The 25,544-nt window shown below is 40.7% G+C and overlaps 2 protein-coding genes across 7 annotated transcripts in view; one reads left to right on the top strand and one right to left on the bottom strand.

The window, feature by feature from the left end:
- The window catches only part of DHX32 (DEAH-box helicase 32 (putative)), a 58,317-nt gene extending 43,026 nt beyond the window's left edge, over positions 1 to 15,291 (bottom strand). For 3 of the 4 annotated variants that reach the window (XM_044748828.2, XM_070481106.1, XM_070481115.1), the window contains exon 1: positions 8,552 to 8,691. The gene's annotated coding sequence lies outside the window, so the exon portion shown is untranslated. Of the gene's footprint in view, positions 1 to 8,551; positions 8,692 to 15,133 lie in introns of those variants that run through there. The other variant, XM_014832042.3, reaches the window with a different exon arrangement.
- FANK1 (fibronectin type III and ankyrin repeat domains 1) overlaps positions 8,854 to 25,544 on the top strand; it is a 114,988-nt gene continuing 98,297 nt past the window's right edge. The window contains exon 1 of one of the 3 annotated variants that reach the window (XM_044748848.2): positions 8,854 to 9,036. In XM_044748848.2, coding sequence (XP_044604783.2) covers positions 9,024 to 9,036 — 13 coding nt within the window. In that variant the 5' untranslated portion in view covers positions 8,854 to 9,023. The remainder of the gene's footprint in view (positions 9,037 to 25,544) is intronic. The other 2 variants (XM_070481148.1, XM_044748852.2) reach the window with 2 other exon arrangements.

Raw genomic sequence — 25,544 nt, 5'->3', positions numbered from 1 at the left:
ATCTACTTGTCCTCCTTAGTCTCCCCACGGCAATCCATCTCACACATATTTGCGTTTTCACTATTTCACTCTTCTCAAAGTTCAAGGTAGCTCGCTACGACGATTGGATAAAGTTTAAATGCTTCTGTCAAGAATTCACCGTGTTTCTGGATTTCTGTGACTTTCTTCTCCCTTTTCATTGATGATATTTGACAGACTGTGCTATTATTCAATGATATGGCCTGAAATTTAGCGAATCCTCAAATTCACAAATTGAAATATTTGTACAGGCTCTTGGTTTTCCCTTGAATCACATATTCAAACCACAAATTAACTCCTTTTTTGACATTTATTAAAGTTGTTTTTTTCTTGATCCCTTCAAGAAGAGCTATCGTGTATAAAATAACAGAGCTGCATGGAGATTTGGACAATGGCGTGCATCGTGCTTGCTCTAGATCATGGTCTTTGGGGCTGCCTATAAATAACCAAAACAGAGGAAACACCTTGTATATTAGAGAACTACTAAACTATCCGTACCACTGACTATCTTTTCCCTATATTTTTAGTCTCTCTACCTAGACTGTTAAATCCTCTGGTAATTTTCTCAGTCTGAACCCAGATATAGTAGGTGCTCAAACAGCAATTAGAGGCTGAGTAAACAACCAATGAATCATTTTCTGTTCTTTAGCGATGTTATGCTAAGACTAACATCTGATTGTTTTCTCTCATAGGTGTCATTCATAACCTAACAGGTTTTCTCTAGCCTTAAGTTTTCTCAATCTCAACACCTACACAGTGACATCTTCTATTTTCTTATTCAACCAATACTTGATTGCCTACTAAGTGTCTGCACTGTGAACACGCTGATGACCAAGCTCTGGTTTCTGTCCTCATGGGGTTTATAGTCCAGCTGAGGCTGAGGATGGGGTGTCAAACAAAGACCCTTAGTCTTACAGTGAAGTACCTACAAAAAGGAAAATGTGGCTGGTACATAACAGGAGAGAGAAAAAGACTCTGATACAGATAAGTTCATAGATGAGACAAGGGCCAGATCATAAAAGACTTCATATGTGATGGTAAAGAGATTGTGTTTTATTAAGTGCCATGGGTCTAACTCACCCAGTCATTTCTTAATAAATTTTTTTATTTTTTACTCTCTTCCTGCTTTTCTTTACAATTCGCCTCTTAAATTTGGTATGTTACTTTATTTTCTTAATATTATCTATAATCTTTCCAACATCTACCTTCAATTTTCTTAAAGTCATTAGTGAGATCAAGTTTTAGGAGAGCTGGTGACAGTTTAATGCAAATGGCAGAATGGAACAAATAGTGGGGTGACAAGCAGGCTTAACAGGGCAGTAAGAGAAACCAATAAATCATTTTCATGTAAGAAAATTATAAGAATATTAAAAACTAACATTTCTTGATGAGCATTTTATACTACTTTCCCATAGATCTCTAAAAATAGGTCTGTTCTATGATCTAATTCACAGTCAATGCCTTTCCATCTTTACTGTTTAGGAAAAGGGTTCTGTGAGGAAAAATATACACACACATACATATACATATCTTGCCTTTAAAAAAATTATTTTATATAACTCCGAAATTTGTTTCAACATTATGTGACCAATGCTTTTTTCTTGAAGAATCAGTGCCATTTTTAATCAAAGCTTTACAAATATCGGGTTTTTTTTGGTGAGGAAGATTGGTCCTGACAACATCTGTTGCCAATCTTCCTCTCCCCACCCTCCAAAAGCCCCAGTACACAGCTGTATATCCTAGTTGTGAGTCATTCTAGTTCTTCTATGTGGGATGCCACCACAGCATGGCTTGATGAGCGGTGTGTAGGTCTGTACCCAGGATCCGAACCAGCAAACACCAGGCCCCCTGAAGTGGAGCATGTGAACTTAACCACTCAGCCACAGGACCCACCGCACAAATATTTTAATATCTATTTAATGTCTCTTTATATTCTGTAGAGCAGAAAATCATTTATTATTCAAATATTTGCATACAAGACCAAATAGAGAATCAGTAAGTAAAACAATAAAACCTAAGGACGAAACTTCTACTAATCTTAAAAAGTTGTACTTTTGTCATTTATATTTAAAAACTCGGATACTCCCTAGTGTTGCAGATTTCTGAATCTCCTAGAAGAAATACTACCTTGATAAACTGAGCTCTGACCTCTATTATGATAGTATAAACAATGAAAAAATAAAAGGTACTAGGTCTGTCCTTTTATGAGCACAGCTTAGTAAAAGGAGACATCCATCCATCTACATGGAACCTTTGGAACCAAGCTATAATACTACTGCAAATACTCACTGCATGTACAACACACTTATCCAGACTTTCACTTATTGTCCTCTCACTCTAGGCTTATGGTAGATTTCCTAAAGTCAAGATCCATTTCTGAGGCATCTTTGAAACTCCTACAAAATAAGATATAAGGCTTTGCACAGACTATGTGATCAATAAGTGTTTGCTGAAATAAACAATATACCTATAACCCATGATTATGTTTAGAAGAGGGAAGGTTAATGAGGCATTAGGAGTCAATAATAACTGTCTTCAGGGTAAAGGGCTATTATTTTTTGGAGAACGGGATCATTGGTCCAATATTCCATGCCACTTTGATTCAGAGTGCTTGTTCACGGCAAGATAAGGAGCTTGCACTAGAACGTAAATCAACTCATCATTTCCTTTATGAAGAAAGTGTGCTATTAAAAAATTTAGCCGACCTAAACAGTATGATTAGTGCCACAGGCTAGGTACAAGCTGGCACAAGCTCCTTATCGGACTGCAACCCAGTGACATGTGTGGACAGGCACTGGCTGCAGACACACTTTGAGAAGCATGATTCTATACTATCCCTAAAGTTGGACTAATGATAATGGTAACAATAATGAAAATGATGATGATTCTACCAATTACCCTTTAAAGAGTGCTTACTGGGTAGCAGATGCTATAGGTACTTAAGCACTTTATATGGACTATTTCATTTAAACTCTTAAGAATCCCATGAGGGTTTACTTTATTATTTCCATTTTTCAAATGAGGACATTTAAGCCTTTGGAGATTTAGTTAATTTATCTGGCTTCTAGCAGCTTGTGTGTGGTAGAGCAGGTGATCTTGGCTTAATCCCCGTCAAGTGTACAGTGTAGGTGTAACCACACCACTTCCTGACTATATTAAGAACATGGGCTCACGCTGCAACACTGTGGGTTGAAGAAATACTTGACACTATGAGCGATGTCAGGCAGGGTGGTCTGGAAGATATACATAAAACAGAAAATGTGTAGTTCTTTTATGGAAAGAAAAGCATTGAAAAATTGAGAAAACATGGTTCTAATCACCCACGTGGAGTTAGAGTCAAATATTTAACATGTAAACTTTATCTCCTAAGCATGTTATACTTTAATTCAAACAACAGACTTATCAGTACTGGGACTTTAGAAGGTGACCCCTTTGTCTGCCTTTATTTTAACTGGCTCAGAGCTCCCAAAAGTATATCCTATTTGGTTTCCACTACCTACTTAAAACTTTCCTTGAACAAGGTAAGGTAAAAATTCAGAATTTATTTTAATAACCTTATTTCTAAACTTCTAACAAGTTAACTTTATTTTGATCTTAAGTAGCAAACCAAGTTAATCGCCTTTTTAAAAACACTCAAAAAAATGATTCACTTTTAACTCAATATTAGTTCATACCACATGATCCACTTTTAACTCAAATACTGGCTTGAATAACCAATCCTGCAAAATGAATTTTTTTTAAGAATCCTACATTCTACTGGTACTTTAAAACTTTTTAGACTTATACACAGAAAGACTTCCCAAGCTCAATCAATGCTTATGTATCATAATAACATATCAATCCCCACAGAGATGTTTGTAAGTCATGGGAAATTTTGTAAATTTTGCTAGAATTTCAAATGGGCCATTCAGTGCTTTTCAGTATTATTTTGACGATTTTCTTTTACTGTAAAGTATTCTAAAAACTAACACTGAGTAAAAGAGTTAATCAAGTTTGCTAAAATATTAATTTGGCTTATTTAGGCAGTCAAGGTAGACGTCTGAGCAAATGGATGAGAACCAATAAAAGCTGAAATCTAAGGAACAGGCGCCTGCCAGTCTCCCCAAGGGAGTTAACGTATTCATCTGACCTTCGACATACACAAAATGAACTTTTTACCCATCTTTTTTCAAAGATGGTATTTGCTTGAGGCATCGTCATAACTCCCGAGGTCACATTTTACTCGAATTGTTGTTCCAAACAGAGACTGTGAAAAACCACAAATATCAGGAAATTTTCTTTTTTGGTACCAAAGTAATAGGTAGTCATTTTTTGATTAACTTTAATAAAACAATAATAGATTGATAAACTATGTTGTGCGTTTTATGGCAGGTTGAGGAAAATGTAATTATTTCAGGGAATGCCAATACACGAACCCTCGAGAGTAGGGACTCTGTTATAATCAGCTTTTCAGACTTTCAGCTTACTTTTCTGGCCACTCCTCTTTAGTTTCCTTGGGTTCTTCCACCACATCCTCCTTCTAATGTAAAATATCTAAGTACCCCAGGGCTTTATCCTTGACCCTCTTCTCATTCCACATAATCTCCCTGCAGAAAATCATTCACATTTTAACTTCAATTGCCGAATGCTTAATCCAAACGTCTATCTTCATGTCAGACTTCTTTCTTTAGTTCCAGACCTACACGTCCAACTACAGCTTACATGACATCCCAACTTAGAGGAGAGGCATTTCAAACGTTTATGTTCAAAACAGAAAATCATCTAGCCCATTCCTCAAAAAGAAAAGGAAAAAGAAAGACTTCTTTCCTTCTTTTGCGTTCCAGATTTCAACAACTCGCAGAGCAATCCCCCTATGAGCTGGGCGTCCTCCCTGGCTACTCTGTCTTCCTCAGCCCGCTACAACACCAAGGCCCACCAACACTACCTCTCAGTGGCCCCTCCTCCCTATTCCCACCACCACTGCTTCGTTATCTCACCATTTCTTCATGGAATTACTGCAAAATCTCCAATTTTGTTTTTTCCGTATCTAACGTTGGCTCTCCATCCATCGTCATTCACATGCTGCCAGTGATGCCTTTCAAATGCAAAACTGATCATGACCCAAATCCTTCTCATTACCTTCAAGATAAAAACTTCACTCCTTAGGTTCTTTCTGACTTAGCCTGTATGTGCCTCTCCAACCTCACTTCCTTCCACTCTCTTCTGCTAAGTTTTCTCTGCTCCAGCCACAATGAACTACTACTAAGAGCTGTCCTCTCTTGCCTCTGTGCCTTTGCCCAAGCTGTTCCTCTGCCTAGGAAGCCCTCCTGCCCTCACACACAGTCCATCCAGTCATTTCCTATTCGCTTTACGAATAGCAACCCAGAAGCCAGGAAGTACCTAATACACTGCCGATGCTCAATAAATGTCTGCTGTATGCCTGAATCAATAACAACCCTTTACAGCTAAGAAATTCTTTACAATATACAAGATATTTTCATTCACATGATAAGCACATTTATTTGGAGTCTCACAACTTGACTATTAGACAACCATTGCAGGTTTTATTATCCCCACTTATCAATGAGGAAATAATCGGTCATGACTTCCCCAGGTGGCATAGCTAGAAATAACGCAATCATCCCTGACTAAAGGCTTGGCCTCTTTCTATTATGATCCTACTGAAATTATCAGGTATACTCTGAAAACTCACTATGAGCTAAAAGAAATAAAGAAGAAGCCTAAGTCAGGGACTCAGCTCCTAAAATGTTTAATTTAATCAGAGACACAAGACTCATATACATAAAATGAGAGAGAACTCTAGAAGAAAGTATAGGGCTAAGTGCCAAATTGTGTAGTGCCCCCAGCAGCAGAGGGAAGGGCATTTAGTGGGCATTAGCCTAATTCTGGAAGACTTTCCAGAAAGGAGGGGAGGGGGACCATGGTCCCGCAGTCCGATTATACTGTGAACGAGCAAAAGGGCTGAGAGATGGGGACATTCCTTGAGTCCAACAATCTGAGTACAGACCAGGTCAGATCTGGAGGACAAAGAGGAAACAGCAAAAATGGAAATTTGTCTTCTACCTTTGACTGAACTTACGAGTTTCAGAAAGTAACAGAGAGAGAGGAAAAAGTATTCTCACTCTGGTAAAACAAAAAGCAAACAAAAATCCAAAAACAAAAATGAAAACTTCTTCCCACTTACGATAATAAGACTAGGAAACAGAAATAATATACTCATTTGCTTTTTTTCCCCAATCATCTTACTTCTATTAAATAATGTTAACTTCCTACTGGAGTTATTTTTACTTTGAATTCTGATGTGGCCAAGAGACTTACAAAACAAAAAGAAAAGCTACAGCTATCTCTTCACTGCTACCTTGCTACTTCCTGCTGATAGCCTTGAGTTTCCCACATTTCGCACAGCATCAGCAAACTAAGCAATAATGTAACTATTCTAGCCAGCCATGAGCTTGGAAACTTTTTTAAAAATCAGGACTTTTTCACTTGACCACCAAAAACATCCTAACACATGAGTGAAAAGAAAAAGAAAATACAGTGGTAGAAAACCCCAAAGAGACAACCAATACCTTTACCATCCATCTCAACCCCTATCCCATTAGCAACTTCCTGACCTCAGGATACTTCCTCCAATAATAAAGCATACGCCTTTATCCTAAGTAATTTTTCTATCCATTCAGTAGACACTTAACAAGTACGTTGTACTAGGTGCTGCAGGGAGAAAGAGAAACTGAATATTATCCCTGCCTTGGACTTCAGTGCTTCTTCCTCTCCCTAGTTCCACCCCACACAGTCATTTCTTCTGTAAGTACACCACCCCTTAAAATCAAATATTGCTTTTCATAGTTGCCAAAGTCACCTATTACCTAAAATATGTCAGTGCAAGGCTTCCTCAATGTCAACTTCATAGCTGATAAAATCGTTCTTCTATACTACTATAAAGTATTTCACCAATACATAGCTCCATTTTTTCAACCTTAAACTCTGTGTACAACTACCAAATTCTTGAGTCCTTATTATACTAGCATACAGATCTGCAATGATGCTTCTTTCTTTTGCTGCTTCTTTTTAAATACAAATGCCTAATCCTCTACCTTTTTTTGTATGTTAATAAATGCCAGGCTTTTATCACTATCTCATCACTTTTGGTTATGATATTACCAATGAGCACCGCTATGTTTGTTTCTTGTATGAAAAGACTAATTCATGATTTTGCTGATATGAAAACCAGAGTCTGAAAACGTTGTACACAAGTAGCGTTATTTTAGATGCTTTCTGTCTAAAAATGCATCCCCTGCTTTACGTTTCAGGAACAGGTACTTAAGGTACCAAGAAGCCTTTACTTTCCAACCTGAATTTATTACTTTAATATTTTAGCTTATGAATTATGGTTTCTGTATATATCACACTGCTTGTCAATATACACACACAAATGCCCTTCTTGCTTCGACAATTAATCTGAAAAAGTCTCTATATAGTCTGAGACAGGAAAGCTTAATTTGGTGGAATGTAATAAATGTCTGTTTCCATCATAGAATATATGCTCCTCAGGTTCAATTAACCTCTGAATGATTCTCTTTCTAAGGAGAAAGTAATTCTCCTTGGTGTCTTTGTCATCTATGGAGTGGAAATCTCTCTGGTGGCAAAGAATGAGTAATCACTTACATGACCCGAAAAGGGCTCTTCTTTTCATTTCCCTCAAGTACTGTCGAGAGCAGCGGGAGGAACTGATGGGAGCCATAATCTTCAGACGTGAGTACAGAAATTAATCACGCCGTTTTCCTCCCACCTGCACGTTCATTCTCATTCTTTTCCTTCTCTCTCCTTCTCCATTTTTTTTCTCCTTCTCACAGTTCGTTTTTCTTAACCTATGACACTCTCCTGGCTGTTTGAATTTTTACAACCTACCATCATAAAACTCCTTTGTGATTCTCAAAGCTTCCTTAAAGCACAACCTGTATCAGTGTCTGTAAAACCAATATTGTGAAAGACTAAGGTGTGGGATAATGTTACATTTGTTTAACAGCCCTTTGGTACAAAGTTTTGGTAAAAACGTTGTGGGCTGATTCCATAACTCAACCGAAAACCCGGCGGATGGAAACGAACAAAAACAGACAAACACCTAACCCAACCGCAAAGATCCGACCCGGGTCCCCTGCCAGAAAAGTGATACTTGGGACGGGAGAGCAACGCAGGGCAAAGGCATTCTCCCGGGTTTCAAGGTCCAAGAGCACGTCCGGCTCAGGGCTGACGACAGACGAGGCTTCACTCGCTTACTGCTTCCCGTGAACGTGGCACAAGGGACCACCCTCCCCGGCCTGGGCCGCCGCCCCGGCTGCCGAGGGACCCCCGCTCGGAGGGCTGGTGCGCACAGGTCGCTCCGCCCGCCGGCACGCGAGCTCGGGGAGGCCGCCTTCGCCAGGCGGGGCGGGGTCGTCCGGGGCCAACGGGCGGGCAGGGGCCCCCCGGCGGCCGCAACAGGTGCGCCCGGGCCCCCCCTCCCCCGCCCCTCGTGCCGCCGGCCCGGCTTTACCTGCAGCGGCGGCTCCCGAGTCCAGGGAGGGAGGCACAGGCCCGGCCACCCTTCCCCGCCGGGCAGGCCGAGCTCGCCGGACGCACGGACCGACGGACCGACGGACGCCTCGCGACGGCGACGGAACGCCCGCAGGCCCCGCCCCGAAGGCGTAGGCACAGGCCCCGGCGGGGGCGCAAGGGCCTCCAGGGAGGGCGCGACCGTCCGACCAGGCCTCAAGGGCCCAATCTACAGCCGGCGACGGGGACGCTACCCTCACTGGGTCCCCACAGCGACGCGCGGGCCCTCGTGGTCGCCCGCGTTTCCTCGCGACTTTTGGTCCCTCCCTCCCGCCGTCCTTCTTGCCCCGCCTCCCCCGCCCTCCGGGTTGTCAGGGCAACCCGAGCGACGCCTGCCCCGGAGGAGAGGCGTTAGGAAGGGCAGCGGCGGCGGCGCCGGGGCTCGGCCCGTGGGGGCCCAGGAGCATCTGACCATGGAGCCCCAGAGTAAGGGGGCCGGGGCGGGCCGAGGCCTTCCGGGAACGAATGTTGGCGTCCCGCGCGCGGCTCCGCAGGCTTTTAAGGTTTTTAACATGGAAATACGGGTCTCCCCCTCGCGCAATCTCTCTTGGAGAGAAGAGAAGGGGGCTGAATCCTGCCGAGTGTGTCCGGTTGGGTTACGAGCGCCGGGGGTGTCCGCTGCGAGCCAGAGGGACAGGAGAGCTCGGTGGCGTGGACAAGAGGAAGCAACGCCCCCAGCGTTCCTTCCCGAAATTACCCCCAAGCCAATCCATTTGTTACTATTACTGTCATTGTTATTATTTTAGTTTGGTCCTTTGGTTCATTAATTATAAACAGCCAATGTGCTTGTAAAATATCAGCAATTGAATATGCAACGAGGCTGGGTCTTATGTTTATTGGAGACCCCGTCGTCTCCCCGATAGTCTGAGATTTGAAGGAGAAAAAAGTTGAGCTTTGTTCAAGAGTTTTTGGTTCATTGCTAGATGTTCTACAAGGTAAGACGCAAAAAAAAAATTCAGTTTCTTTTTCTGTTTCCCACATTGTTTGGCAAAAGGTGTGCAGTCTAGAGTTATCAGATCTAATAAGAGCTTTAACGGTTTTTTTTCCCCCCTAAATCTCTCTAGGAACGCAGCACTTGGTCCTTCTTTCCCAAGCTAGTGTTTTATTGCTCCTTTTGTTCTTAAAGAAGAATAGTGTTTTCCATAGAGACTTGAAAGACCTTAAACCTGTGTAGAAGGAGGCATTTTCGCTCTCAAAACCAAGGCGTTTTTTCTTGCACAATTTCAGAAATGGAAGTACTCAGATCATATCCATTCTCTGGGGGAATGCTGGCATTTTTAAAGGTCGTTAGTTTCTAAGAAGACGGTTTTAGAGACTTTTTCCTTTCTTTTAACTGATTTGCTGAGGACAAAGCTTCCAAGTTGAGCGTTGTAGTGCTTGAGTTGATTTTACAGTATCGTGCCATTTGCATTTGTAACCGTCTGGATTCTATTTTATCTAACCTATGGACAGAAATTTAACATATAGCAATACTAAATTTTTTTTAATACTAAAATTTTTGTCTCTTATCAAACTGCTGCCAGGCTATGTATATTCTCTTTTTAGAGAATATATGAATTCAAGTAAAATACATCTTTTAAAAACAGCAACTTTATTTCTTCGTATTTATGTTATTGTTTAAAAGTGTAAACTATATCAAATTCTTCAGTGCTCACCGTCTTTATCTACTCACTTATTCATAGTATCTGTTATGTTTCAGGTACTGTTCTAGAGGTTGAGGATTGACCAATGGATAGGACAGTGTTAGTTTTGTTGTCCCAGAAAAAGTGAGCAGAGACTTGCCCAAGAACATCCGAAGTCTCCCTGGGCTCTGAGATTGGGGTAAAGGAGATGGACAGATGGCTTCTTGCAGGGAGTAATACTAGCCTGAAGAAGGACCCAGCAAAGAGTGAGGGAAAGGGACCAGGCAGAGGGAATCCCCTGTACAGAGGCCTTGAGACCTGAGAGAGCAGTGTAGTTTTGAGGCTCAGAGTAGGAAGATTAGTAAAAAAGTAGCTAAGAAGACTGAGGGATGGAAAAGGGTAGAAAAAAAGAGACAAGGATGGAAAAGTCAACAGGAAGCAGATCATGAAGGCTTTATAAAACTATGTAAGAAATTTATTACATGTATGAATTATACATTTGTATCTCATCTCATTGGATTTTTTTTTTTTTAAGATTTTATTTTTTTCCTTTTTCTCCCCAAAGCCCCCCGGTACATAGTTGTGTATTATTCGTTGTGGGTTCTTCTAGTTGTGGCATGTGAGACGCTGCCTCAGCGTGGTCTGATGAGCAGTGCTATGTCCGCGCCCAGGATTCAAACCAACGAAACACTGGGCCGCCTGCAGCGGAGCGCGCGAACTTAACCACTCGGCCACGGGGCCAGCCCCTCATCTCATTGGATTTTTGAGGTGGAAAATATTTAATCTGTATCTAGGGAATGACTAAATTTATTCCTTTTCACATATTCTTTTTTTTTTATTTAATTTTTTATTGTGGTCTAAATAGTTTATAACTGTGAAATTTCAGTTGTACATTAATATTTGTCAAACATCATATAAATGTACCCCTGCACCCCTTGTGCCCTCCCTCCCCCCCCATTCCCCCTGGTAACCACTAAATTGTTCTCTTTGTCTGTAAGTTTATCTTCCACAGATGAGTGAAATCATATGGTGTGTGTCTTTTTCTCTCTGGCTTATTTCGCTTAACATGATGCCCTCAAGGTCCATCCATGTGGTTGCAAATGGGACGATTATGTCTTTTTTGATGGCTGAGTAGTATTCCATTTTATATATACACCACATCTTCTTTATCCAATCATTAGTTGTTGGGCACTTGGGTTGCTTCCACATCTTGGCTATTGTGAATAATGCTGCAATGAACATAGGGGTGCATAAGTCTCTTTGTATTCTTGATTTCAAGTTCTTTGGATAAATACCCAGTAGCGGGATAGCTGGGTCATATGGTGTTTCTATTTTTAGTTTTTTGAGAAATTTCCATACTGTTTTCCATAGTAGCTGCACCAGTTGCATTCCCCGCAGCAGTGGATGAGAGTTCCCTTTTTTCCACAACCTCTCCAAGATTTATTATTTCTTGTCTTGGTGATTATAGCCATTCTAATGGGTGTAAGATGATATCTAAGTGTAGTTTTGATTTGCATCGCCCTGATGATTAGTGATGTTGAGCATCTTTTCATGTCCCTATTGGCCATCTGTATATCTTCTTTGTAAAAATATCTGTTCATATCCTCTGCCCACTTTTTGATTGGGTGGTTTATTTTCTTGTGGTTTGGTAGTGTGAGCTCTTTATGTATTATGGAGATTAACCCCTTATCGGATATATGATTTGCAAATATTTTCTCCCAGTTGGTGGGTTGTTTTTTCATTTTGATCTTAGTTTTCTTTGCCTTCCAGAAGCTCTTTAGTCTAATGAAGTCCCACTTGTTTATTTTTGTTTGTTTGTTTCCCTTGTCAGAGAGGACATCGTATTTGTAAAGGTCCTTTTAAGGCTGATATCAAAGGGTGTACTGCCTATATTTTCTTCCAGAAGTTTTATGGTTTCCGGTCTTACCGTCAAGTCTTTGGTCCATTTTGAGTCTATTTTTGTGCGTGGGGAAAGATAATGGTCTACTTTCATTCTTTTGCATGTGGCTGTCCAGTTTTCCCAGCACCATTTATTGAAGAGGCTTTTCTTTCTCCATTGTGTGTTCTTGGCTCCTTTGTCGAAGATTAGTTGTGCGTATATGTGTCGTTGCATTTCTGGGCTTTTAATTCTGTTCCATTGATCTGTGCTTTTCACATATTCTTAAATGCTATCAATTTAATTTTAGATAATTCAAATAATCACCATTTACGTTAAGCAGTTTTTTCAGTCTAGTAAACACTATTTTGGGTAAATATTTACTAAATCATTCACTGTTAGTAAATATTTAAAAGGGCAAGATTAAATGTTCTTTAAGTTCCCTTTTAACTTCAAGACTCATATCCAACCAGATTTCACCTGAGACTCAAGTTACTTCATTCTCTCAAAGATAGTGGAGAACACTGGATATGATATTAACAAATATTACAGTTATATAAAATTACAATTATACTGTTATCAGTATTATATTAACAATATGTTCTTATGCCAATATTATCTAACATTTTAAGTCTGGTGTTTACGTGGTACCTTTTATTATTGAGGAGTTTCAAATAATATTTTACTAGCGTAGTTGAATATTGCATCAGTAAATTGATTAAAAGGAAAGATCCTTCTTAATTGCTTTTAAGAATTAAACATATATCTAAGGACAACACCAAGGAACTACTAGAAATATCCCCTGGGTCTGTCTTATCCATTCTGTTTCCACACACTTAGGTTTCTATTACTTTTAGGAATGACCTTTATTAACTGAGTCATTAAAATCCAATGAACATAAACTCTTCCGGCCCCACAGCTGGATCACACTCTGGCAATAGGCAGACGATGACAGGGGTTACCACTGTTTTACAGAATAATAATAAGTCGATGATCCAAGAAATGACTCCTCAGGGAAAGGGCAAATTAAATAAGTTCACAACCTTGGGCTGTTCAGAGTGGATTTGGCTCTTGGCTTACACATTTACATGTTTAATTATTTTCTTTCTAAACTAACTGCACTGTTGGGAAGATAACCTGTGTATGAAATAACGTGGAAAACGCAATCAAATTCCTTTTTGTTGTTGTTTTTAAAAAATATTTAAGTACTGCAGTATTATCTCTTCCTTAATATTTAGTAAGTGACAATATCAAGGGCTAGCTTTGGGCGTCTTTAGCACCCCCTCTTGTGATCTTCCCTAGCTCACCAAATCACCCTAAGCAAACACACAGTTTGAGTAAAAAGCGTGTATATTTATCAAATACAGTATCAAGATAAGCCTCCACCTCCCACTTGCAGCTGTATTGCTCCCTGCCCCCTAAACTCCCCTACATAAAAAATCTCGGCCTGCCACAGGCCAGGCAGCAGTTTCCTGCTACACACCTGCCTTTTAAAAGAAATGCTAAATGGAGATCTAAGTTATTCCAATGACTAAGAGACTGAGACGTACACTTAAAGGAGTGAAGACTTCTTTCTCCAAATCTATTTGTCCAACCGTCTTCCCCATCTTTGAATAGGATTTTACCATCTTCCCAATTACTCCAGCTGGAAATCTGAGAGTCATCCTTAATTCCTCTCTTTTAGTCACCACCACGCCCATCTACCCCACCCACCAGCATGCCTGTTTATTCCACCTTCAAAATATGCCCTGAATGTGCACCTTTCCCTCCTTCTCTACTGTAATCACCAGTATTCCAAGCCACCATCTTGCTTAAACCATGATTGGAGGCTCTGCTGATTTCTGCATTTCCTCTCCTCCTCCCGGAACTCTGCTCCACCTGGAAGCCAGAGTGACCTTTTCAAAATACACATCCGATCATGTCACTCTCCTGCCAAAAGCCCTTCAAAATTCTTAAGATCTAGCTGCCTCTTCAAACTCATCGCATATATGATCTTGGATGCATTATGCTTCAGGCGTGTCGGCCTTTCAGTCCCTTAAACATGTCAAGCTCCTTTCAGGACAGTGAATTTTTGCACAAGCTTTTCCCTCTGCCAGGGATACATTCCCTCCTGCTCTGGCAGGTCTGACTCAGTGTCTTCTGGTCTTGGCTCAAATGTTGCCTCCTCACTGAGTCCTTCCGTCACTCCCTCAAGTAGGCAGTTCCACGTCCCCGATGTTATTCTTATCTCTGTGCTTTTCTCTTCCTAGCAATGATCACACTTTGTAATTGTTTTGTTAATTTAAAAAATCCATTTCCTCCGCTGGAGGTGGAAGAGGGCCCTGTCTGCCCTGCCTGCCATCCTGTCTCTGTGCCTGACATGGAGTGAGCCCTGAGCAAGCAGTTATGGAATAGATGGCACTGCTGTTAACAGCTGGGTGCCTTATCTAATTTTATTTCCTTAGGAGTGTTGTGTGCCTAAAAAAGGAAAGCCATTTTACTCGACAACAGAAGGGGCTGTGCACTAGTGAAATTTGAAGTGCCTCTTGTGGAGTATGCTCCAGGTAGAGTTCACTTAAACTAGATGCTTATAAGTGTCAGGTCGATTACAAATGTGGCATTGTTTTTTCTTTAATAGCCTAAATGAGATGTTTCAAGAATCTCATTTTGTCCAGTAAAGTTAAGGAAATAGCCAAATAATCTTATTTTGGGGACCAAAGGACCACCAGATCATAGACCCAACAAAATCTTTGCACTGCCATGGCATACTTATACATTAATTATCTGAGAGACTGGTAAGCCTTTAAGAATAATAAATTAATTTAGCCCAGGGATGTTTTTAAAAGTCTGTGTAACAATTTTTTGTCAGGTAGTCTTAGCTCCTAAAGAATATTAATTCTGTCAATTAGGTTATAATTCAGATATTAACATTAAGAAGTAAATGCTTATATAAATCAAGTTTAAAATTTTTTTAAAAACAACATCTTTAGAAATAGCTGTAGTTTAAAATCCCCATCAATATACTAAAATTCATTGCAATCCTGACCTCCAGATGCTCTGCCAGCCACAGGAAGGGGCAGACGACTTGATGATCGCAGCTGTGTCTCACCGCAGCATTATTCTCAGCCCAAGTCCATTCCTGATAACTTGGATTATACCCCCTCTTGACGGGACCAGGAAGCACTGTTATGACAGGCCTACTCTGGAGGACTTGCCCGGTCATGCCCAGGAACTGAACTGGCCAACCATATTGAAGGAGGGGTTTGTGCATTCCAGCATCATCCTCGAATGGCCTGGATGACTCATTAAGTACAGAAAGGTGTGCAAACTCATTAACAAGTAAACAACTCACACCACTGTTCAGTGCTTTTCCATGCTCACAGGGTTGGGTGGCACGCCAAGGACAAAACCAGAGATACTTATCATTGGGACCCTCCTGCCTGCATTCTGGGCGCATTTCTCTCCTGGCAAGCAGAAAGAAGGGAGGAGACATTCCTTTCTCTTAGATCCCAGGTGCCAGGTCCTTTAGCTGTGCCCTGCCCCCTTCCAGGTTGTCAGGGACCCTTCCTTGGCCTTGTCTTCTCTGGAGGGTCATCTCATTCTCACAGTCTCCTGCCTCCTTGTCTCTGCCTGGAATGCACTCACTGCCGAGCCACCTATCTGTACTTGAAAACGTTCTCTTGGACATCTCCATCCCTTAGAAACTTTGCCTGCTAACCCTTCCCCAACTAAAATCAGAGTTGATTTCTGCCTCCTAGGTACCATGTCTGCATTTTATTAATGCTTTTATTATTCTGACATGTTGTAATTGATGTATATTTATATGTTCAACTCTCCCATTAGAGGTTAACTTGAAATAGATTAAGGGCTTAAACATAAGACCGGAAACTGCAAAATTTCTAGAAGAAAACACAGGGAAAAGCCTTCTGGACATTTGTCTTGGCAATGGTTTCTTGGATGTGACACTAAAAGCTCAAGCAACAAAAGCAAAAATCTGTAAGTGGGACTACATCAAACTAGAAAGTTCTGTACAGCAAAAGAAACAATCAACAAAATGAAAAGACAACCTACAGAATGGGAGAAAATATTTGCAAGCCATCTATATGATAAGAAGTTCATATCCAAAATGTATAGAGAAACTCATAGAACTCCATACAAAAAATCAAATAATCCAATTTAAAAATGGGCAGAGGACCTGAGTAGATATTTTTCCAGAGGAGATACACAAATGGCCAACAGGTACATGAAAAAGTGCTTGACATCACTAATCATCAGAGACAAGCAAATCAAAACCACAATGAGATAATACCTCAGACCTATTAGAATGGCTGTTATCAAAAAGTATTGGCAAGGACATGGAGAAAAGGGAACCCTGGTGCACTGTTGGTGGGAATGTGAGTTAGTACAGCCACTATAGAAAACAGTATAGAAGTTTCTCAATAATTAAAAATAGAACTACCATGTGATCTAGCAATCTCAATTCTGGGCATATATCTGAAGGAGATGACATCCAGATCTTTTAGAGACATCTGCGCTCACATGTTCCTTGCAGCAGCATTATTCATGATAGGCAAGATATGGAAGCAATCTAAGTATCTGTCTATGGATGAATGGATAAAGAAGATGTGATACATATACACAGTGGAAGATTATTCAGCCATGCGAAAGAAGGAAATCCTGCCATTTGTTACGTGATAGATGGACCTTGAGGGCATTATGCTAAGTAAAATAAGTCAGAGAAAAAACAAATACTGTGTGATCTCGCTTACATGTGAAATCAAAATAAGCTGAACTCATAGAAACAGAGTAGAATGGTGGTTCCCAGGGGGTGGGGGAAATGGGGAGATGTTAGTCAAAGAGTACAAATTTTGAGTTAGAAGATGACTAAGTTCTGGGCGTCTAACGTACATGGTAATTATACGTAACAATGCCGTGTTGTATATCTGAAGTTGCTAAGAGAAAAGATTTTAAATGTTCTCACCACACCCAAAAAAGGTAATTACGTGAGGTGATGGAGGAGTTAACCAACCTATTGTAATCATTTTGCAATATAGGAGTGTATCAATCATCAGGTTGTACACCTTAAGCTTACAATTTTATGTGTCAATTATATCTCAATAAAGCTGGGGGGAAAAAAAAAGCCATGAGCCCTCATTATTTTCTTTCCTGAAGCTGTCTAGAGCACTTGGAAGGAACCAACTAACCCCAGTATACCAATTGCTTTTCCTAAAGAGTTCTAAGAGAGCAACTGCTTGGTTATCTTGGGCCTTGCCTCGTACAAGATTTGATATAAGTGTCTAGTTTATATTTTAAGTAAGTTTGGGGCCGGCCCAGTGGCGCAGCAGTTAAGTGTGCACGTTCTGCTTCGGTGGCCCGGGGTCCCGGGTGCAGACATGGCACTGCTTGGCAAGCCATGCTGTGGTAATTTTTTGTTGAATGCTTGGCATTCTTTGTGAAAAATCATAGAGGTTATTATCCATATGGGATTTTGTTTCCTTTTGGTTGGCATTTAGGGTACAAACAAATCTCCCTAATTTAGTTGAGTGTGGTCTATTTTCAGTTCGCCGTTAGTTCTAGGATGTAGCCAATTCAGGGATCTTAGTTGAAAACTTGGGGTCTTTACTAGTGCCTCTCCTTTTCAGCAGAACTTACACTTCATTTTTTGATCCCCAGCATCATGATGCTGCCAATATTTGTGCTTATCTGTCATCAGCAGATTCTTCAAGGAGGAATTGTTGGGCTCACTTGTCTGTGTTCCCTTTTCCCTAGGATCTTGGTCCCTTAAGCCTTGGTTGGTTTGGCAGTCTTCAACTCGAATGTTTTTGTCTCCCCAGCTCAGTGTGACTGTTACAAGCTCTATGATGCTGCTTTCTGTTTGTCTTCCATACCCCAGCTGTGAATGAGCAAATGTCCCCAGTGCCAATGTAGGGAGAATATAGGGCCGACTTCAGTGCTCTTTTCTTCTCTCTGGGACCTTCACCCCTCAAGTCTTGTCTACATTTGTTGTACTCTAATGCCTTCAAACAGCTGGGGGGGGGGGAGTTTCTTTCTTTTTTTGTATGTTATCCAGTTTTCTGTTCTTTGTGTATGTATTAGTGTGATACCTGCTGGAAGCAGAAATTGGTAATTAACATTTTAACAGAAGACCTTAAAAACATTTAATTCAAAAGAAGTAATCAGGGCTTTCAATACTTTCAATATTCTTTTCATTGCATTCTGTTTGGTTTTAACATCTGAAAATATGTGTAAAAGTTTAATTTATTAATCCGACAGCATTTGCCTATCTTTTAACTATTTAATATGTAGTTAGTTAAGTGAAAAAAAATAAATTTTATACATGATATCCATGTTGTCCAGTTTGTGAACAAATTTCATAAATCCTAGTTAATAAAGATAATTTGAAACTTAAGTAGATGATATTTTTGTGCTAATTCCTTGAGAATAAAGGAAACTTCTATAACTATTTTGTGCACATTGCATAGAAAGCACTTTTGATGGTTAAAAATATTTTTATATATATCGGAAATAAAACAAAGGCAAAGATTATTAATGAAATAGTTTCCCCAGGGGAGAACAGTCTACTCTCTCTTAATATTTTGTTAATTTAGTTTCGAATGTGTTGAGGATAAGCCCTGAGCTGCCCAGAGGTGTTACTTCAGCCTTCTTGAGTCTTCTCAGATGTGCTACTCGGATGGCGTTGTTCTTTTCTCTGTTGACTGGCTTCTGACTCTCTGCATATTTTGGAGTAAGGACACTGCTAACTCTCAACTATATGTCATCAGTTTCAACTACCCAGGGAAAGACTGACTTTTCTTTCTTAATTCTAATTCTGAAATACAAGAGAAGTATTCTTATTGAACCAGCTGCTTCCAACGCTCACCCCACGGCGGAAGGATGGAGAGGAGGCATGTCCACAATAGCTCGTGTGCAGGGAAAGCTGAAAGGATCTGGGTGAGAGTCAGGGCATTGTCAAACAAGGTGATTGTACAAAACCACAGCAGTTTCATGTTGTGCCCAGTGGTTCCATATTGTGCCCAGTGGTTCTTCTGCCTGTTGCTGTGGTCCGTTAGAGGGAGGCCTATTCCTCCCTGATTCGTCTCCTCCAAAATTGTCACAACAGAGGCAGGGACTGACTTTCCATTGAGTTACTTCTAAGATCCATTCAGAGAAGCAGGGATCTACTTTTTATGACTCAACTGTTTTATTTTGCTTAAGGTGACAAAGATGTCTCCTGCTAAAAATCAAAGCATTGTTGCAGTCAGGTCTTGCTGACTCGTGTAAAATTACCTCTTATTCTTTTATTTAGAGCATTCCAAACCTGAAGGTACTCAATGTCTAAACCTGAGTTTATTAATTAGTCTTCTTGCTTCCCATTTCTCAGAGTAAAATTATCATGACAGTGTTCCTTAGGAAAATCCACGTGTGTATCCGTAGCTGCTTTCTTGTCCTCCGAGGTGAGACAGCCACAAACTGAACTCTAAGAAATCTTTCACACAGATTAACAGGAACAGTTTAGCCTGGCACAGTGAAATCTAAGAGATGTGAAGTAGCCACAGAATTTTCACTTTATCGTCTGCAAGGGGAAAATAACTTGTCGTTCAACTCACTATCGCATTCCAAGAATGAGGCTGATGGAGGAATCACCGTGGCAACATTGCAGCCTGCAGTCTGTTCACGCCCCGGCGCCCTTTGAGTGGCGCTCTGGGTACAGTGTGCTAAAAGCTACCCCATTTCTTTCGCCACTGAAGACCGAATACGGCAGAGTTCACCGCAAAGCTTCCCAGTTTATTTCAGGACGGAAGTTGAAGACGGCTCAGTTCAGTAACTGAGATTACATCCATGACTGAAATGAACTTCAGAATGGGGACATTTGGCACGTTTCTCCCTGACAGAAGCTTCTGCGTCACCTGTCCTAATGGGATAAGAAATGGAAAGGTCTACGTCCTGCCTTCTGTGGCTCAGGTGCTTGTAATGACAGACTGTTTTAGGGTTAGCGGTGCTCCCCGCTGTGAATTGGGAGGTGGGCTTTTCAGATCTTAAAGGAGTAACAATTCCTATTCAAGACTGGCGGGAGCCCGTTTGGGCACTCTGTCTACATGGATATGCAGCCGACCTTAACTTATGTTTTCTGTTATTACAAATAAAATCTATACATACACATAGAGACATATATATGTACTTTTTATTTCCAGAATTGTCATGCTATAGAATAATTCAGAGTTGTACAATGAACACTTATGTACTGGTCGCATAGATTGGATTGTTTCCAATTTGCTACATTTGATTTCTCTAACTCACTCTCTCACTCTCATTCTCTCTCTCTCTTACAGACACACATACACATGCACACACACACACACTTTTTTGCTGAACCGTTTGAAAGTTGCATACATCATGACACTTTAGGCCTAAATAGTTCAGCATGTTTCTCCTAAGAACTAGGACAATTTTGGGGCCGGCCCGGTGGCGCAGCAGTTAAGTTTGCACATTATGCTTTGGCAGCCTGGGGTTTGCCGGTTCAGATCTCAGGTGCGGATCTATGCACCACTTGGCAAGCCATCCTGTGGCAGGCGTCCCACATATAAAGTAGAGGAAGATGAGCATGGATGTTAGCTCAGGGCCAGTCTTCCTCAAAAAAAAAAGGAGCTAGGACATTTTCCTCTGTAACTACAATACCATTAATACACCCAAAATTTAACACTGATACAGTAACATCTAATATGTAGTCCCTATTCATATTTTTCCAAGTGTGTTAATAATGTCCTTTATGGCTGTTTTGTTTTTTAAAAATAATTAGGACCCTAACCAAGATTATATGATGCATTTAATTTTCATATTTCTTTAGTCTCCTTTGGCCTAGAACAGTCTCCTATATATTTTTTTCTGTCTTTTTTTTGGTTTTTTTTTTTTTTTTTTGAGGAAGATTAGCCCTGAGCTAACATCTACTGCCAATCCTCCTCTTTTTGCTGAGGAAGACTGGCCCTGAGCTAACAACTGTGCCCATCTCCCTCTACTTTATATGAGAGACACCTGCCACAGCATGGCTTGACAAGCAGTGTGTAGGTCCACACCCAGCATTCGAACTGGTGAACCCCGGGCCGCCAAAGCAGAATGTGTGAACTTAACCGCTGCACCACCAGGCCAGCCCCCCCGCCCCCCGACTTGTTTTTTTTCCTTTCTGACACTGACATTTTTGAAGTGGTCAGGCCAGTTATCTTATAAAATGTCCCTTGCTGAATTTGTCTGATTGTTGTCTCATGATGTTTTAAGTCAAATAGTTTTACAAGAAATGTAATCTTACACAGATGATGTTGTGTCCCTTCCATTGCATCATACCAGGAGGCACATGGTGTCAGTTCTGTATAATATTTTGATACAGGGTCATTGCTGCCACTGAAAAAGAAGAGACTAATTTTCTGGCATGAAATGTAATTAAGATTTGAGGAATCTCTGTTAAAAAGAAAAAGACTAAGGGCTGGCCTGGTGGTGTAATGGTTGGGTTCGCACATTCAGATCCCAGCTGCGGACCTGTGCACCACTCATCAAGCTATGCTGTGGCGGCATCCCACATATGAAAAAATAGAGGAAGATTGACACAGATGTTAGCTCAGAGCCAGTCCTCCTCACCAAAAAAAAAAAAGAAACGAAAAAGGACTAGTTTCTCAAGGCTGTCAGAACTAGTGCTACAGGAGTTGATCAATTCGTATTGCTTAAGCCACAAGTTGGTGCTTCATACTATTGTAGGTATGGGGTGTCAAGAGTGGCAGGTAGTATGGAAATGGAATACATACCCCTCTCCTCTAAGAAACCTCCTCCTAGCAGAGGAGAGAAAGTAACATATGTAAATGAATTTTCCAATGGGATGAGACAATATTTTTCAGCTTTGGGCTAGGGCACAGATTTGAGCATGACAAGAATAGTGAATCAGTGGCTTGGTAATTGAGCCAAACCCTACTTTCCATATTTTTATTTTCAGTTTCCCAGTATACACTTATGGTTCTAATTAGGCTCGTCTCCTTTCTGCCTTCCATACTTACTATAGTCATTCATGTTTTCATCTCTTTACTCATGTGTATTCACTGGTGCCCTGCCCTCCACTCATCTCCACTCTCTGTGGTAGCCAACCTCCAAGATGGCCACCAATGATCCCTTCTGGTGTTCTCACCCTTGTACCCTGCTTCATTGTACCAGAGTCGGTCTGTATGACCAAGAGCATACGGCAGAAGCGATGATACGCCACTTCCAAGATTGGGTTATAAAAGACTAGGGCTTCTGTCTTGGGCTGGTCTTCAATCTCTCCCTTTTTCTTTCTTATTCTGTCTTTTTTTTGGACCACCTACCAATTGCCATCTCATGAACACGCATAGGCATCCTATGGAATGGCCTACATGGTGAGGAACAGAGGCCAGGAACCAACGAGGACTGACTCCTGCCAACAACTGAGAGAGTGAGCTTGCAGGCAGATTCTCTAGCCTCAGCCAAGCCTTGAGATGACAGCAGCCCTGGCTGACAACTTGCCCACAACCTCGTAAGAGACTCTGAGCCAGATCCACCTAGCTAAGCCCTTCCCAGATTCCTGACCCTCAAAAACTGTGAGATAATAGGTATTTGTTGTTTAAGGCACTAAGTTTTGGGGTAATTTGTTATGCAGCCTTGGAATCAGACACCATTTTGTATCTGTTAGTATGAAACCTGGCCTTCTGACTCTGGTCCACGCTGATCTCTCCCATCTGTAACGCCTTTTGCATTTTGTTTTCTTTTTACTCAGTATTTCTAGACTTTACTATTTTGCTTTTTGGATGAGTAGTATAGTTACAAGATTCAAAAATAAAAATTATAAGAGTATCTCGTGAAAACTCTTTTTATTCTTGTAACACTGCCACCCAGTTCCTACTCTTAGGCAGCCACCATGATGGTTTCTGATGTATCATCTCAGGGATAGTGTAAACATGGTATATACAAGCAAACTGTGTACTCTGTTCCTGTCTCTATTCTGTACTGTGCTTTTTTCACCTAACATTCTATTTGCAGAGCTTTCTGTTTAGTACGTAGTGAGTTTTCTCATTTTTAAAACAACTGTATAGTTTTCTATTGTATGAATTTACCATCATTTATTTAACCAGCCCACTACTGATAGGCATTTCGTTTGTTTCCAGTCTTTTGCTATTGTGATGGTCTGAATTAAAGATGTCTATATCCTAACCCCCCGAACCTGTGAATATGCTACCTTTCATGGCAGAAGGGGCTTTGCAGATGTGATTAGGTTAAGGGTTGTGAAATGGGGAGAGTAGCCTGTATTATTCAGGTGGGCCCGATGTCATCAATTACCGGGGTCCTTATAAGAGAGAGGCAGGAGCGTCAGGGTCAGGAAGGTGATATGAGGATGAAGGAGAGGTTGGTGCAATACAAAGTCAGGAACCAAGGAACGTGGGAAGCCTCCTAGCTGGAAAAGGCTCGGAAGCGGACTCTCTGCTAGAGCCTCCAGGAAGAACAAAGCCTTTGATTTTAGCTGGGCAGGACCTCTTTCGGACATCTGACCTCCAGAACTGTAAGTAATACATCGTGTGGTTTTAAGCCTCTGTGTTTGTGGGAATCGGTTACAGCAGCCATAGGACAGCTGTTATTACAAACAACTACAGAGTGGTGTTAAATAATCTTGCGTATCTGACATTTTGCTTTTGTGAAAATATATTTGCAGAGTAAATGTCTAGATGTGGAATTGCCCAAAGGCAGTGTTAGTTTTGATAATTGTTAAGTCACTCTCTATGGGGCTTACTGCTTCAACAGCAGTAAACATTGAGTAGCTCTTTTTCCACAGCCTCCCCACTACGTGTGTAATTAAACTTTTGGATTTTTGCCATTCTGCTAGTGAAAAATCCTAATACCTTTGAACAACCTAGTTATTGTTAAATATTCCTCATCTGCATGACATGTTTAGAATCTTCTTCTTGAGAGTTAGGACTAGGTCCCGATTTCTATTTTATGCTATGTTGTTTGCTTGTGTCTCTCCTAATACTTCACAAAGAGATTCTCCACATAGAATGATAAAAGGAAATGTATCCAAAAGCGTCTATTCTACGATAGATAGTGGATAAGAAATTTGATGTAAAATCCGCTTTATCCATGTATATATCCATCCAGTTCCATTTATGAAAACAAAATGTTTCCTTTGTTTTGGATGAAAACATCCTAATTGCAATCATTGATGAATGAAGAGTTAAAGAGTGGTTGCCTGGCAATGTCCTGATCATCTTGATGTTTGATTGATGGATATAAGACAGGATCAACAAACACACGGCACGTGTGTGGCCACACCCTGCTTCTGCGCCCTTGGCAGCTACTGCAGACCTTTCCCGCTAAGGTTAACATAGTCCAGGCTCCTCGTGGTAGCCAGTGCTTATCAATTATTTTGCACATGAGATAAACCTGTTCGTTGTACCCCATTTAAGGACCAACAGCTGCACCACAAAGTGTAACTTGAGTGCTTTTCCAGTGAAGAATGAAACATAAATAGAAACTTCTACCACCTTCCTCATCTTCCCTTAGCTTGGGGATGGTTATACTCCGTTTGTTATGTTTTCTTCTATTTATTTGCACTGACAACATCTTTTTTTACTCTTCTGAGATATTAAACTTCAGGGAAAGAAACAGCTATCGCCTTCTTAAAGACATTGGAGACTTAAGTTAGTTGCTTTTGTTTATAACGTAGCCTGGTTGGTTTGCAATTTAATAAAATTGTTATGGTGAAGTTCTGATCTAGGAAATACCCTGGCTAATCACTTGAGCTGCCAGCTAAAGTTCATCTATTTAATAGATAATGTTTAGCTTCAGTGTGAACCAGTGTTAGAGTACACATTCTGAATTTTCAAAACTTGCAGGAAACCACAAAACAATACGTTAAGTGTAATAAATCATGGAAATAGAAAACAAAATCTGTTGACAATGAGCCCAATTATCAAAATTCTTTGTTTCCTGACCAGTGATTTTTCCATCATTGTCTGATCATGTATGATCAGAACATTTTGATTGCTACTCATTGTGCATGACACCCAAACTTGAGTCCTTTCGTGGTCTGCCAAAAGGAGGGCATATTTGTGAAACAGACACCTTCCTAATGCCTGGCACTTCCTGTGCTTCGTTTACTGATTCATTGTCACATGGTAACTTGACTACAGATAGCTTAGCGTGAGTCAGGCTGGTTTGCCGCAGCTGTTTCTACTAAAGCTTTCTCCTCTGATAACAGTCATTGCCACCACTACTTCCAAATGACATCTGTTTCCCTTAATTTTAAGTAAAAACAAATTACTTACAAAGTTGTGATAATGCCAACGGCACGCTTAAATTACCAATAGAACTGTTATTTCTAAACTCCCTAAATGCCCATTACAGTACGGGACACGACTCTTTCCCTCAGGAAAACTTCCTATGGACAGTAGTTTTTCTTTCCCCAACATAGA

This window comes from Equus asinus, chromosome 2 (genome assembly GCF_041296235.1).
Source record: "Equus asinus isolate D_3611 breed Donkey chromosome 2, EquAss-T2T_v2, whole genome shotgun sequence".
Classification (NCBI taxonomy): domain Eukaryota; kingdom Metazoa; phylum Chordata; class Mammalia; order Perissodactyla; family Equidae; genus Equus; species Equus asinus.
Note: the sequence above shows the minus strand (reverse complement) of the source record. Positions and strands in the feature narration are given on the sequence as shown.